Here is a 15,636-nt window from a genome sequence, read left to right on the forward strand (position 1 = left end):
AGTCACTATGGTAAAGAACTTGGTCAATGACAAGTGGCTATCATCAGGTGCCAAATTCCATTAACCTCTCAATCTCTACACAAATCAAAAGAGATGAAGACATTGGCCATGGCCCCTTTTTTTCCTGCTAATACTGACACCAGGAGTTTGGATCATGTACCAAAATTTCTTATTAGTAGGATTTGACCTCCAATAGCATTTTCTGACAGCTGACTATAAACTAGAGCTTCAACAGTACAGCTAAGGATTATTTTAGAAATACGAATAAATGCTTCATAATTAAACTCTACTCTCAATGCAGTATCAGCTTTCATTTTTAACCTCCAAAAGACATTATTATATGTTTGATGACAGTTTTAAATGGACACAATTATAAATAAATGATTCTAAACAGAGCCCTTGATTAAGCCTAAACCTAATCATTTTCCGTAACTCCAGTTTTATTTGATTTTATGTGCTTACACACAGACACACTTAAAGAACATATATTTATATATAAAATATAGATGATATGGGAGTTTCTGACAAATGATTTGTTAATGGAAATTTATTAATTATAACCTTTGAATACCAGAGAAACTTCAATACGTACAAATCAGCGTAAGTTCCCAGTTCCTAAACTTTGGTTATATGAATATGCCTCAAGCACCATAGAACAAACAATAATTTTAATTTGAAAAGAAAAAAATACTCAAGAAAAATCCTGCAACTCTCTTGTATCTTTTCTTTTTTTTTAAAACACCATCTGGGAAACTCTTTTATTGTACCTTTCCTTCCATCTTAGTCAGTTTCCAAAACAGTTTTAATAAAAATTGATCAGGGAAGAAAGGACTGACAAACCACTGTAGATCAAGGTGATGTCTCAAAAGAACTACATCTGGATATTATTCTGTCTGAATTACAAAACTGTTTTAACCTAGGGGATGTGTATTATGTAACAGGTATGAAAAAAATCCTCAACTCTTCATTTTCAAAATTCAAAACCTCAAACACAATCATAACAAGGGTTGGGGGTGAAAGGCTTACAGGGAAATCTTTAGCAAACCCAGTTAAAAACTGGGTTTTTAACTTAGTTTTCTTGGTTTTCAACTTCTTCCCCGGCATCTGCTAGCTGCAGAGGCAATGTGCATAATATATAGGCATCAAAAAAGAGACCTGACAGGCTGAGCATAACCCTTCATGGGATTTCACAGAAAATCTGAGGGGCAAGGAAAGAAAAACTGAAGGATGAAGGCTGAAATAGAAAAAAAGGCAAACAAAATATATTTAAGCCTGTTTATGTGAGGATGGAGGGGGCTTACATGTACAAACTTACAAGTGCCGGTGTGTGGAAGGGATTGCATCCTTGCCCACAAACTGGATTATATACACATTTATATTAAGTTAAGTCAATTCGTATATTACACCTGACAAGTCCAACAGGACATTTCTGGTGAGAGGTGGAAGGAAGTTCTATTTACTCAGCTCCTCAGGCCCCGGTCCTTTGTCCTGGCTGGTTGGTGGTCTCTGCACAGGACTCAACAGCATGGTATATGAATGGATAAAGTTTGATGTCTGGTCCGGGGGTGGAACAGTTTCTGCATTCTTCATTGTAGTACCGGAGCAACAGCTTATATACGTCTCCTGGAGAGTAAAGGCCAGACCAATATCCACATTAAGGTATAGAGATGTATAAAATTACTGAACACTCCACATGTTAACATGTGCTCACTTTTGGCTTTTGAAAATAGAGCATGAATGTCATATTCCTGGAAGGCTTTCCTGACATAAAGTTAAAAAAATTTTTTTAAGTACCTTAAACTACTTATTAGTTCATGACAACAACAGGCTATACATGGTACATCAGCCATCTATCATTTTAGGAGTCTGGCAACTTTATTTCTACATTCAGCTCCAGGATACCAAGGCCTTTCACGTCCAGCTGAAATACAGCAAATGAATATGCTGTTATGTCTGATAAATATGACTCAGAGTGAAGCCTCTTAGACTTGAACTTATCCACCTATGCCATCCCTCTTTTAGTTTTCTATATGCATAAAAGTAAAAATGGATATTAAACTCTAGCTTCTTGGCCTGACTTTAATAAGCTGACATACCCATTCAAGATAGCAGATAAAACTTTGTCAGCAAAAAGATTCTATAGATCTTGCCCAACTAAGACTCTGTCCACCCTTCTTAAAGTCATGCTTTCATTTCTTATCCACCATAATCCATCCAGTTTCAGCAAGTGTTTGATTGTCCACCAAGATGGTGGACAGGCTTATCTAGATACCAAGTGTCAAATCTATTTCCTACTTACCAACAGTTAGTTTCCTTTCAGTAAGGAAAGTGTGCATGCTGTAAATGTCTCTCATCAATTCTGAGTCCCCAAAGGTGAAATAAACCACATCTCGCTCAGCTACAGCAGCTGCCAGTATCTGTATTAAGGCTGTAGCAAAGAGAAAAAAAAACACACAGCTATATTATGACACTTCCCATCAAGACACCTTCAGTTCTTTCAACCAGCTAAATTACAGCTGGTGTGCCACAGCTTTATTCTGGATTACAGATTTATAAACCAAATATAAGTGTTATTAGAAATGGCAAATATAGATGGGTATAAATCATCTAGTTGTGTGACTTTTCAGACATGCTCTGAGAGTATCATTAAGCCACAGAATTCCACACAAGCACCTTTGTGGGAAAATAAAGGAAGGTGCCTCTGAGGCAGCACAGTCAAGGCACTAAGGAGGTATTTTCTTTCACTTATATTAATTTGGAACTAAACTTGTTTGCTTGCTTGATTTGATTATTTTGTTTTATTACATAGTCACCAGTCTTTTGTATCATAGGAGTCTCTATGATCTTTAATGAATAATGCACTTGGAAGGTTCTAATGCTCTCATTAACCCTATAGCAAGCATTCTCAAAATGGCTTAGAGCGTACACCTGCATCCTTCCTGTACTCCCACCTCCAACCAATCACTGCAGCATGGAGTCATTGTTACTGAAAACACTGAATAGTAACTCTGGTATGCTGGAATGGGAAAATCATTGTGAACCACAGTCCCCAGAAATCAAAGTTACAAATCACTGAGCCTGAAGTATGTTTCCAAAAATTAAGTTCCTTTATAATCTTACTCTAAATGGACATTATTTCATTTTTAAAAAATTTCTGAACTTTATTATTTTAATTCTAGTGTATTTAATATACAGTGCACAATAGTGATTCGTCAGTTCCATATATTACTCAATGTTCATCAAGATAAGTGGACTCTTAATCTTTATCTGTTTTACCCCTCCCCTCATTCACCTGCCCTATGCTGACCATCTGTTCTCTATAGTTAAGAGTCTGTTGGTTTGTCTTTTTTTCCCTTTTGTTCATTTGTTTTGTTTCTTAAATTCCACATATGAGTGAAATGATATAGTGTCTTTCTTGACTGGCTAATTTCGCTTAGCATTACATTCTCTAGCTCTTTTCATGTTGTTGCAAATGGCAAGATCTCATTCTTTTTTTATGGCTGAGTAATATTATACACACATACACACATATGTGGAATATATATACCACATCTTTAGCCATTCATCTTTCGATGGACACTTGGGCTGCTTCCATAGTTTGGCTATTATAAATAACACTGCAGTAAGCATAGGGGTACATATATCCCTTTGAATTAGTGTTTTCATAGTATGATTATTGGATTATTGATTTTTTGAGGAACCTCCATATTATTTTCTACATTGGCTACACCACTTTTTATTCCCACCAACAGTGCCAAGAGTGTTTCTTTTATTTCACACCCTTGCCAACTCTTGTTTCTTGAGTTTTTGACTTTAGCCATTCTGAGAGGTGTAAAATGATATCTTTTTTTTTTTTAAATGATATCTTATTATGGTTTTGATTTTCATTTCCCTGATGATGAGGTTTATGTTGAGTATCTTTTTATGTGTCTATCAGCCATTTGCATGTCTTCTTTGGAGAAAAGTCAACAAATTTATTTTAAATAAAAATAAAACTGAAAATAGGTATAAACTGAAAAAAACAACAAAGGTATAATATCTTTTACTTCATAAAAAGGGAGGCGGGAATAAAACTAAAACATTATGGAGAATAACTTCAGTATAGTTTTGATTTTGAGAGCATTTTTTTAAATTTTATTTTTTAAAGATTTTTATTTATTTATTTGACAGAGATCCCAAGTAGGCAGAGAGGCAGGCAGGCAGAGAGAGAGAGAAGGAAGCAGGCTCCCTGCTGAGCAGAAAGCCCAAGATGCGGGGCCCAATCACACGACCCTGGGATCATGACCTGAGCCAAAGGCAGAGGCTTTAACCCACTGAGCCATCCAGGCACCCCTTATTTTGAGAACATGTTAATACTCTATATATTCAAAAAATAAAAGTAAGAATGGGAATGGAGAGGAACCTATAATTAAATGCAAACAATAACAAATTAGCCTAATTTTATTTCAAAAGAATAACATAACTACACTGAAGGGAAAAGGAAAAACAAAATGAAAGAAAAAAAGAACTAACCCGGGGAGCCTGGGTGGCTCAGTGGGTTAAAGCCTCTGCCTTCGGCTCAGGTCATGATCCCAGGGTCCTGGGATTGAGCCCTGCATCGGGCTCTCTGCTCAGCAGGGAGCCTGCTTTCTCCTCTCTCTCTCTGCCTGCCTCTCCGCCTACTTGTAATTTCTGTCTTTCAAATAAATAAATAAAATCTTTAAAAAAAATTAGAAAAATTAAAAAAAAAAGAACCCAAGTAGCTTATGAACATAATATATGAGTTATATATACTGTCAGTCTTGGGCAAGGAGAAAAGAATTACAAACAAATCCCCAATTCTTTTTACTAGGTTTGCTTACCACAGTAGTTCAGGCAAAACAATTTTGAAACTATATTTCAGGATTGAGCAAATGAGTAAAGGTGTTGATACTGTTGGGAGCTGGAGTTCTTACCATAGAAGAGGGGACACACAAGCCTGAATGGGGGAAGAAAAAAATAACTGGGATGGGTTGAAATGGACGGCACTAGTGTATACTCAGAGACTTGTAAAATACATATATTTGTGTGTGTGTGTGTGTGTGTGTGTGTGTGTGTGTGTGTGTGTGTGTATTCTTAGCTTTGTCTGCTAACGTGCTTTAAAAGAAGACACTCCAGCAGCAGCGAGCACAGCTAGTGCCCAGATCCTGGTCTCTAATACCATTCCCCCTTTAAAGGAGCTGGATTCCTCAGGGAAATGCCTGATTCCACGGTTAGAATAGGATAGGTACAAGTTAAGCCCAGGATATTTTGTTATACCAGAAAGTAGAGAAAGTACTCAGGATATAGGAGTCAGTTTGAAGGAGAGCCCACTAGTCAACTCTGGACAAGCTCAGCACCAAAATATTAAATACAGTAATAAATTACAAACCACTGAAAAAATACGAATTCTTGATAATGATAATGATTCTTCTCACTGATAACATATAATAGAAAAAAAGAAGGAGGGGCTCTTACTCATAGGAGAAAGTCAACGACTAAATCAGTAAGGTGGAGGGAGAGATAGCACAGGATAATCCTCTTTTGCAGCCATCATGGTAAAGACTGAATCAGGCAAAAATCACTAAAGGATGCCAAATCTAACGGAAATTTTGTCTTAAAATGTCTTTCCAGATGGCTTATTAGCTACAAGGCAGGGAAAAACTCACTATCTATACAGTGGAGAAATTAGACAACACCTTGACTGCGTAATCAAAATTAACACCACCAATGGAGTCAGAGAGCCATCAAGTGCCTCTAGATACTATTATCTATGCACTACTCTAAGAATGCATAACCTCCACCTAATTATGAGGAAACAGCAGACAAACTCAAGGAACATAGTGTTCTTTAAATACATGTCAATGTCATAAAAGATTAAAAAAAAAAAAAAAGCTATGGAAATACTCCAAATTCAAAAGGAGGCTAAAAGACATCATAACTAAAGGCAATACCTGACCCTGGACCACACATGTATTGGAGGGCAAGAAGGCTATAAATGGTTTTATTACAGCACCTGACAAAGCTGGAACATAGTAGATAAAACTATTCTATCAATATACATTTATGAGTTTAATAATTATAAGGTGTTTAGATAAGAGAATATTTTATTCTTAGGAAGCACATACTGGAAGTATGCAGGAAAACAGGTGTAATGTATATAACTTGAGCTCAAAGTGTTCCGAAAAATTGTGCATGGTGTGTATTCGTATATATGCATGTCCACACACATACACACACACACACAGCTGTTTTTCCTTTTATAACTTTTTGTACATTTGAAATTATGTTCAAATAAAAAGTTTTAAAAATTATGTAAGAAAGAAAAATATATTTAAGTTGGACTAGTAAATTTGATATAGTTAATTATCCCCAAATTTGGAAAATCATCTAAGACATAATACATGTGAGATTCTAAAATACCAAAGTATTACCTAATTTCCAAACTAATATTTAATGAATATCTACAACATGGGAGGTACCATGACTAGGCCTCATTAATCTTGCAGTGTTGAAAGTAATTAATCTCAAAATAGAAGTGAGTTTTAATTAAAACTGTTCAACCAACTTATGCATATATTAAAGCCTCAGTACACTCAATTTTAAAAGGTTCCTAATTAACCTAAACTACCTATAAAAAAGAAAAAAACGAACTGTCACTTTCCTCTATCAAGAAGTACCATTTCTTACCTTTTAGTTTGAATGAAAATTTGGCTTTAAATATTTCCTATTAAAAAAAGAGAAACCCAAAGAAAAGTCCTTTCAGTTCTATTTCCTCCTTATATACATAAATACAAGATCACTGGTCATTTGCCACTTATGAAAATGAAGTCTGAATAAAAACATTCAAAATATATCACCCTACAGAATATATTTTAAGAAAGCTTCACAGGCCATCTTGTTCCTATGGATAGGCTCTTAGAGCTAAGCTTGGACATAACTACCAAAAAGAGGTTGGATCGTAGTAAGAGAAACCAATTTACATTACATTTTTTATTTCACATCCATTTCTATCTGGGCTGCAACATTAGCATGTGTCAGGCAGGTTGGGACTGGATACAGGAGACTGGAGTTCAGTCCTCACCCATCTGCTAGCTCTCTAGAGCCATGACTTTGGCCAAGTTAAGTGACTACTTAACTCTCTTGCCTGCATTGTCTCCAGCTATGCTATGAAGGAGTTGGATCAGATGATCCCTAAAGACTCTTTCAGAGTGGAGAATTCCATAATCCCTGCTATAATTTTTCTCCTTGCACTGGATATTAGACTATAAATATACAAGTAAATTTCCAGAGATATAAATTAATCTTGACTATACATATATATATATACAGTAATCACTAAGAAAAGATCATTTTAAACAGAACTGTCTTCAGACCTCACTATCTACAACATCCCCAAGACCTTTGCAAATCTAAAGAATTAAGTCTCAGAATTTAGGTGAATTCTCCTGCATCCCAAGTTAGAGGAGAATAAATGACAAATCTAATAGGGTATATGGACTAAGTCCAAGTATGATATAAAAGCATCAAATTCTAACTTCCAGCACAACTAGGTGCCAAAATAATCACTTAAATTAACCTGCAGGGAGCTTGATTTTAATTTTCTTTTTGGCATCAATGTTAAGCTATGAAGAAAATTCAAATAAATATAAATAACACCAAAAAACAATTCATAGTGTTCTCCTGCAAGAAATGAACCAAACTAAAAATGAGTAAAATGATGGATACTCATACCACAGGTGTGGTTTGAGACCATCAGCATATGATTTTAGTAACAATTGTTAACACCGAGTTCTCATAGCATGCTGAATGGTTCTAGCAGCTTTAAAAGCACAAACTCAAGATTTACAAGAATTAACTCAGTTAATCCTTACAAAAACTGGATACGGTATATATTAGTATCATCTCCATTTTGAAAATAAGGCAAGATGGGTATCAAAGGGTTAAATAATTCATCTAGGGTTACAGGCCAGAAAGCAGTGGAGCTGAGGTTTGAACCCTAGCAGAGGTTTGGACCCCATGACTTAAGGACATGCTCCCTCACTCACTATTCTACAAAGCTATCATGGCCAAATCATTCTGCTCTACTCCAAGCAAATATACCTCATGCCAGCAGAAGAATTTCCTCAAGTTGTTTATATTATTTAAATGCATGCTGGCAAAAAGACCCAACAGTATAGATTTGAAAGTATAACTCATGCCATTCTAATGAAACTCAAGGTGTTTTGTGACCCCTTACACCCTGGTTACCCGAAAAGCTCAAGGCTTTTTGCTCACTCCTCTCAGCCAATTCTTACTCTGTAACTGGTCTTGTCCTCTGGCTACTGTGGTTTTTTTTGTTTGTTTGTTTGTTTTTTTAAGATTTTATTTATTTGTCACAGAGAGAGAGAGAGAGAGAGAGAGAGAGCGCGCGGGCGTGTGCGCACAGGCAGACAGAGTGGCAGGCAGAGACAGAGAAGCAAGCTCCCTGCCAAGCAAGGAGCCCGATGTGGGACTCAATTCCAGGACGCTGGGATCATGACCTGAGCCAAAGGCAGCCGCTTAACCAAATGAGCCACCCAGGTGTCCCTGGCTACTGTTTTTAATCAATACCACCTGCAGCTGCTTCCAAACCCCCATATTACTAAAGCCTCCATCTATGATCCTTTCACCTGCTTTAAAAAAAAAAAAAAAAATTTTTTTTTATTTATTTGAGAGAGAGAGAGAGAGAGAGAGAGAGACAGAGGGTTGGGGGAAGAGCAGAAGCAATCTTCAAGCAGACTCTCTGCTGAACGTGGAGTCCAACCTGGAACTTGATCCCCACAACCCTGAGATCACAACCTGAGCCAAAACAAAGAGTAAGACACTTAACTGACTAAGCCACCCAGGTGTCCTGATCCTTTCACTTGCTTTAAATGTACTCTCTCTCTTTAAGAATTCAACCATCTCCAAAATGGCAAATCCCAAATCCAGATCCAGATCCAGAATTTGCGGCCAAAAAAGATTAAACAGCAACAGTGCAGACACTAGGCTCACGGGCATCAATCCTGGTTTGTATCCTAACAATGCTGCATGCCATCCTTGTGACCTTGGGCTAGATACTTACCTCTCTATGCCTTGGTTGTTTCACCTACAAAGATAAAAATAAAACTTACCTAATACATTGTTATGAGCTAATACATGTAAGGAAAGCACTTAGTACAATTTCTGGAACACACAATGCATGCAACATGCTCTCAACTAACAACAATAATGAGAATATACTGATTTTTGAGAAAGGGCAAATGTGAATTTTGGTTCTGACATTTATTAGCTCTCTCTCTTTGGGCAGGTTTATTAGCCTCTATTTGAACCTTGGTTTCCTCACCTTAAAAATGTGGCTACAAAGTGGAGGGTAACTATGCAAACTAAAGGAGAAAATAAGTCTTTCTTAAACCCAGCTGATCATTAGTAATCCAAAGGCAGTTAAAATTTCCCAAAGCCATTTCCCAGATCCACTAACTAAGGTGGCATCTCCAAGGTTCTGATGACCATTCCACTCACTCTAGACACCTTGAATGCGTTACCATTTACAAGACCCCATTCTAGGCACTGGGCCCACAGAAGAGGACAATGTGAAAGTGTTAAGGAAGGAATATTCTTACTCAAGTGTGTAAGAGCAAGGCTGAGAGAGAAAAATGGTGTGTGATGTGTTCTGACAGAAGTAAGCAAAGTGATAAGGAGCCTGTGGTAAGACAAACTGAACTGAACTGGCCCATATTTCTATTATACCCTTTCATTTTTTTATTGATAGGCTTCTATAATTTCAGAGAATTTTTCACTTACTATAAATATGCAATAAAAATCAACTGAAAAACTTCTTAATCTCACAAGGGATGTATCCCATGTTTACGGACTTCCTGGCTACAACAATTTGGTCCAAGAGATGGAAAAGCGACCTATGTTGGTCCAATTAGAGTATTTCCATAACATTTTTATTTAATTTAAAAAAATTTTTAAAAGATTTTATTTATGTATTTGAGAGTGAGCGAGAGAGCTCATTAGCTGGGGGGAAGGGTAGAGGGTGAAGCAGACCCCTCCCTGAGTGCAGAGCCTGATGCGGGACTTGATCCCAGGATCCTGGGATCATGACCTGAACTGAAGGCAGACACTTAACCAACTGAGCCACCCAGGTGCCCCTCCATAAAATTTTTAAACGAAGGAGTTCTCCTTCTTTCTAGGGTCACTCAAATATAGTACTATAAGCCTGGAACTATTTGGTCCCCAGCTCATGCTGTCTCATTTGCATCTGCTAGTAACCCCCATTCAGGCTTAAGTGACTAGGTAAATTAGTGTCTGTTAAAATTAAAGAATCCTACTATAGAGCTTTGCTTCAGTGTTGGTGAGTTGGAGATAGGTGGTGGGAGAGGAATGGGGATCTTTGGGGAACAGTTAACACTAGAGTGGAGTCTTAAAGGAACCTAGGGAATTAACCAGATACTAACAGGCAATTTCATAAAACTGTGCAAAATCTTAAATTAATGAAAGGCACAAAGGGTTGTTGAATAAACTATTGTTAAAGAGAATTTCATTGAGCATATTTTATTTGTACATCACTTTTAGGTAGTGATGGTAGGGAATGGAGATAGACAAGAAAATACATAGGATTATAACATCAAGATACATTCTAATTACAGTAAACTAGCAATGGCATAATTTTTCCAAGTCAGGTAACATAGTAGAGAAAAGGTATAAAAAATAAATACTGAAGGAAATGGAAGGGGGAATTGGCAAAAATATAAAAGAAAGACTTTTAGAGTACCACTCAATCCCTTCACAAAGCAAGCAGTCAAAATTAGAGGGATACAGAGTGTGATCTATTAAGGATTCAATCTAATAGACCTAGAATAGTCCTATACCCTTCAGAGACATCTCTTCACATGCCAATATAGTATCTGCAACAATTGACTGTTGGGTCACCAAGAGAAGCTCAAAAAACTCCAAAAAGTAGAAATAATACTATCTATACTCTTTGATGATAATGTAATAAAATTTACAAATAAAAGGTAAAAGAAACCATTTTGTTTTTAAACTGACCATTTCAAAATGGTTTTAAATTATCTCCTAAAAATCTCATGGGTGCCAGTGGTACACATAGGGCAGAAGCCCATTTCACAGTCTCTACTGAGATAGGATGAATAAAGCTGCAAAAGGAAGTTGCTTCTATCCTAACAATGAAAAAAGGCCAAGTAATCCAAAAAATAATTTTTTCCTGAGTCTACCAGAGAGTTGCATTGTTGCAAGGTAACCAAAGTATGACAACCCCCTCCGAGAAGATACGAAACACATAAACTACTATCTTTGAAAGAGCATAGGAGACAGAGGTGACCAGCATACAAATGGGTAAGAATAAATCAACTAAAACTTTAATATAATTTTAAAAGCAAAGGGCAGACTGGGGAGTTACTTTGGAATAAGCAGGAGTCCCAGAAATAAAGAGAGTTCACACTCACTAAAAAGCTTTTTTCCATAGGCCTCCACAAGGTGCTCAGAAAGATGAGGGACCAGGAAGGAGAATAGAGAAAGCCCATGTGGTAGCACAGGCATGCAAGAAATGACTGGCTGCCGGTGGGGGACAGGCGCCAAGTCCCTCCCTCTTCCCCATATCCCTTCTTTTTCACCCTCTGGCTCTAAAATCAACTAGCTGGAAGTTGTTAGTAAATGTCTGTTGAATGAATGAATATATGAAAAATATTATCTTAACAGTTGTCAGCAGAATGTACAATGAAAAAGGTTCAAAATTAAATTGTAAATTTTAACACTCATGTACAGTTAGGTAGCAAGCATATTAACAAATATTTAGCCTTATTGCTAATAAAAGAAACACCAGTTTAAGTTTAAATGCTGATGTTCTCATTCCATGATTTTTGTTTGTTTGTTTGTTTGTTTGTTTGTTTTAAACTATCCTTTCTTCCTTCTTTCTCTTGTAAGGTAGGGATAGCATCTGATGGTTCAAAGAGTCTTCCTGGTAGGTTTGGTAGGACCTAGGCACAGATAAAGTAGGCCAGTCGAGAAAAAGTTAATATTGGCCCTGTTTTTATCTGCTGTCAAAGAGTTTTAATTTTCCAATCTTGTATTATCCACTGATACTCTGAACTGGACCATAGCCTCTTGATTCTTTCCTATGCATCTGCTTTAACTCCCTAATACTGGGTCATTAGCAAACATCTTTTTCTTGGTACTCTCTTCTCTAGGATTCATCCAGGATTTAAATCCCCCCTTGCTCATGTCTATGTGACTAATGAAAAGGTGAGCTTGTAAAAGAGGGGCTTACACTGTCCTGATGGCTGACTTTTTTAAAAACTGAGATATAACTGACATATAAAATTGTATTAGTTTCCAGGTATACAATATAATGATTTGATATTTGTATATACTGAGAAATGATAACTGCAAAAAGCAGTTAAAACCCATCACCACACATAGTTACGACATTTTTTTTTCTTATGATGAGAACTTTCAATATCTACTCTTTTAGCAACTTTCCAATATGCAATACAGTTATTCACTATAGTCACCATGTTATACATTACATCCCCATTATTTATTCATTTTATAACTGGAAGTTTGTACATTCTGACCCCCTTCACCCAGTCCCAACCCCACCTCTGGAAACCTGTTTTCTGTATCTATGGCCTAGAGTTTTGTTTTAACATTCCATACAGAAGTCAGACACACAGTGTTTGACTTTCTCTGCCTCATTCATTTCACTTAGCATAAAAATGCCTTCAAGGTCTGTCCATGTTGTCAGAACACTTTTGATAAAACTCTTTATTACAAAAACAATATATGCTTACAACAGAAAAATATAAATAAAAATCATCTGAATCACTCACTGAGAGACAACCATGGTTAATCTTTGCACATAAATGGATAAACACAGAAAATCTCAAATTTGTGTGATACTTATTTTATTCATATTTAATTTTTAAAATGCTTTATATCATGCATATACTATGCATTCCCCCTGCTTTGGCAGTATTCCAAAAACATATTTCCATGTCAGCAGTTGTATTTCTACAAGTTAAAATGTCTGCATAATATTTCATTACATAGATGTACCACAATATCTTTCTTTCCAAAATCAATATTAGCAAATAATTCCCCACTAAAGAATAAATAACTACTTCAATTTTTAAATGATTATTCAAATTCATGAAGAGGAGGGAGTTATCAAAAAGTCACTCTAAAGTTTAAGTCTCAATACTTGAGAAAATGAAATACATAATGAAAATCTTTGAATGCTATGCTTGATACTCACCAGGGGAAACAAAACTATAATCTGAGAAAAAGATTCTTTATGCCATAAGGAAAAGAAAGGAAACAAACTCATTTATAAAGCTTCTCAAATTGTCCATCACAAATGACCAAGGCTTATGGCAGACCTGGTTTTTTGGATTGATGATATGAATCTACTCATTCATTTTACTTAAGGGAAAAACAGAAAAAAAGTGTCTGTCATAAGATCAATAAGCCTAGAGCGAAAAACAGGTTTCTCAAACAAACTGAGGATGATAAAGGATTTCATAAAGTCAGAAATTCTTTCTTCTATAGATTTTCAAAACACTGAAAATAATAACATGCAGTTTTTGTTTCTTAATATGAAAAAAGTGTGGTTAAGAAAATCTTTAGAATGAAGAAATAGAAATGGTTTTTCAAAACATGCCACAAATATGTGAACACATAAAAATTAACTCCACATGACAACAACCTAATAGGCTGAAATAAATGAAAAAAAAAACTGAGAAAAATACCTGCAACATGATAATTAACATTTTTTAAATATACACAGTTATTAATAGTCAATGAAAAGTCAAAACTATGCCCAAAGAGCTAAGTGAACAGAAGAGTGAAAAAGAAAGTCACAAAGCAAATAAAAATGGGCAGTATATGTATGAAAATGTTAAACCTCAGAGAAATTTTAAAAGTTGACAAAATCCCATATTGGTAAGGTTTCTTATACAAGGAACAAGGAAGATAGTATAAATTGACACGGCTTTTGAGAAGGACAGTTTGCAACAAGTAATCAAAATATAAAGATATATTTGAGTGACTGATCACTTATAGGAATTAATCCTACAAAAATAATGATATATAACATATATTTATATATTGCAGTATTGCTTATAAGATAAAATAAACCAACTGTATATAAATGAGAGAACCAGTGAAATAAATTATGGTACACAGAGGTACAAACAACAGAATGCTATGTAGCTATTAAAAATGTTGACAGTACATTTACATTTGTTGGTGTTGAAAGAAATCCATCAGATTGTAGGGTTCTCAAAAAGAGTTTAGAGCATAGACAGTATGGTGTGATGTTATTAATGTCAAATGGTTACACAGATTGTTATATAGCAATGTTTTCTGAAAGGATGGTCACCAAATGCTAACAATGAATTCTGATGATTTTTACCTACTTCATAGTAATTTTCTGGATTAAAAAAATAGTAAATGTGTCCCTTTTATAAAAGTAACACTCATAAATGTTAAAAACACTCAGACTCAACTGTTCTATTCCCAGCCAAACAGATTTTATCTATATCTAGGTTGGCTATCAAGTCTAGCTGGTTGTTTTATGTTTGCTTTGTTTTTATTACTTTAATAACTGTAATGTAACAAAGAATTTCAAAAACCTCTGGAATTTCCAGAGTGATACTGTCTTTGTTATGCTAAGGAAGTGACTCTGGGAGGGCCCTGAGAGAGTTTCAAGTTTGGGATTTTTCAGCCATTGACCTCCAGGGAGTGTAAGGAGGGCTGAAATTGAGTTCAATGATGTGGCCAATGATTTTATCAACAATGCCTACATAATGAAGCCCCAGTGAAAACTTCCGGACATCAAAGGTCAGTGGAGCCTCCAGGTTAACAAACACATTAATGTGTGAGGAGGGTGATGTGCTCCAACACCACAGAGAGAAGGCATGGAAGCTCTGTATTCCCTCCCAGATCTCACTCACCTGTTACCATAAAACTGTAGTAGCACCTTCCTGAGCTCTCTGAGTTATTCCAGTGAATGATTATCAAACCCGAAGAGGGTTGTAAGAACCTCTTAGATTAGTACGCAGGTGGTCAGAGGTATAGGTGGCCTGGGGACACCCTGCCCCATACTTGTGGCTAGAGTCTGAAGTAGGGGTGGTCTTATGGAGGACTCTGCCCTTAACCTGTTGGATTTGTACTAACTCCAGGTAGTTAGTGGCAGGATTATATTGCAGCACACCAAGCTGGTATCAGACTAGTCAGGCTGACACAGAATAGTAACCTTCCTAAGTAATAATATAATACTATTTTCTGTAACTAACACTTTTGAGAGTTAAGAAAATGTCGTAATTTGCTAAACTGACAATAGTTTTGTTGATCAGATTTTGTGATATTTTTACCATAAGCAATAAAATGCAAGAAATGTTTATCCTTCTTGGGTATCCAAATGGCTCCTCAAATATGTTATTCATGCAGCTCTCCTAAGCTATACTCCCACACATGTGTACCTTTACTCACTACTATACTGCATTTGTCTATGCCTCTCTCATATACTGTGAATTTCAAAGCAAGGACTACATCTTATTCACTTTTGTATTCTCAGTCTACCACAGCAGATGCCTCTTAAGTTTGGTGAATGCA

General features: G+C 36.1%; 1 protein-coding gene across 7 annotated transcripts in view; it reads right to left on the bottom strand.

Moving 5' to 3' along the window:
• Positions 1 to 1,261: 1,261 nt before the first annotated feature.
• The window catches only part of PARG (poly(ADP-ribose) glycohydrolase), a 123,196-nt gene continuing 108,821 nt past the window's right edge, over positions 1,262 to 15,636 (bottom strand). For all 7 annotated transcript variants that reach the window (XM_046027969.1, XM_046027968.1, XM_046027972.1 and 4 more), the window contains 2 exons: positions 2,300 to 2,428; positions 1,262 to 1,623 (listed from right to left, as the gene is read on the bottom strand). In XM_046027969.1, the coding sequence (XP_045883925.1) occupies positions 1,469 to 1,623; positions 2,300 to 2,428 (284 nt within the window). In that variant the 3' untranslated portion in view covers positions 1,262 to 1,468. The remainder of the gene's footprint in view (positions 1,624 to 2,299; positions 2,429 to 15,636) is intronic.

The sequence above is a fragment of the Meles meles genome, chromosome 13 (genome assembly GCF_922984935.1).
Source record: "Meles meles chromosome 13, mMelMel3.1 paternal haplotype, whole genome shotgun sequence".
Lineage (NCBI taxonomy): Eukaryota > Metazoa > Chordata > Mammalia > Carnivora > Mustelidae > Meles > Meles meles.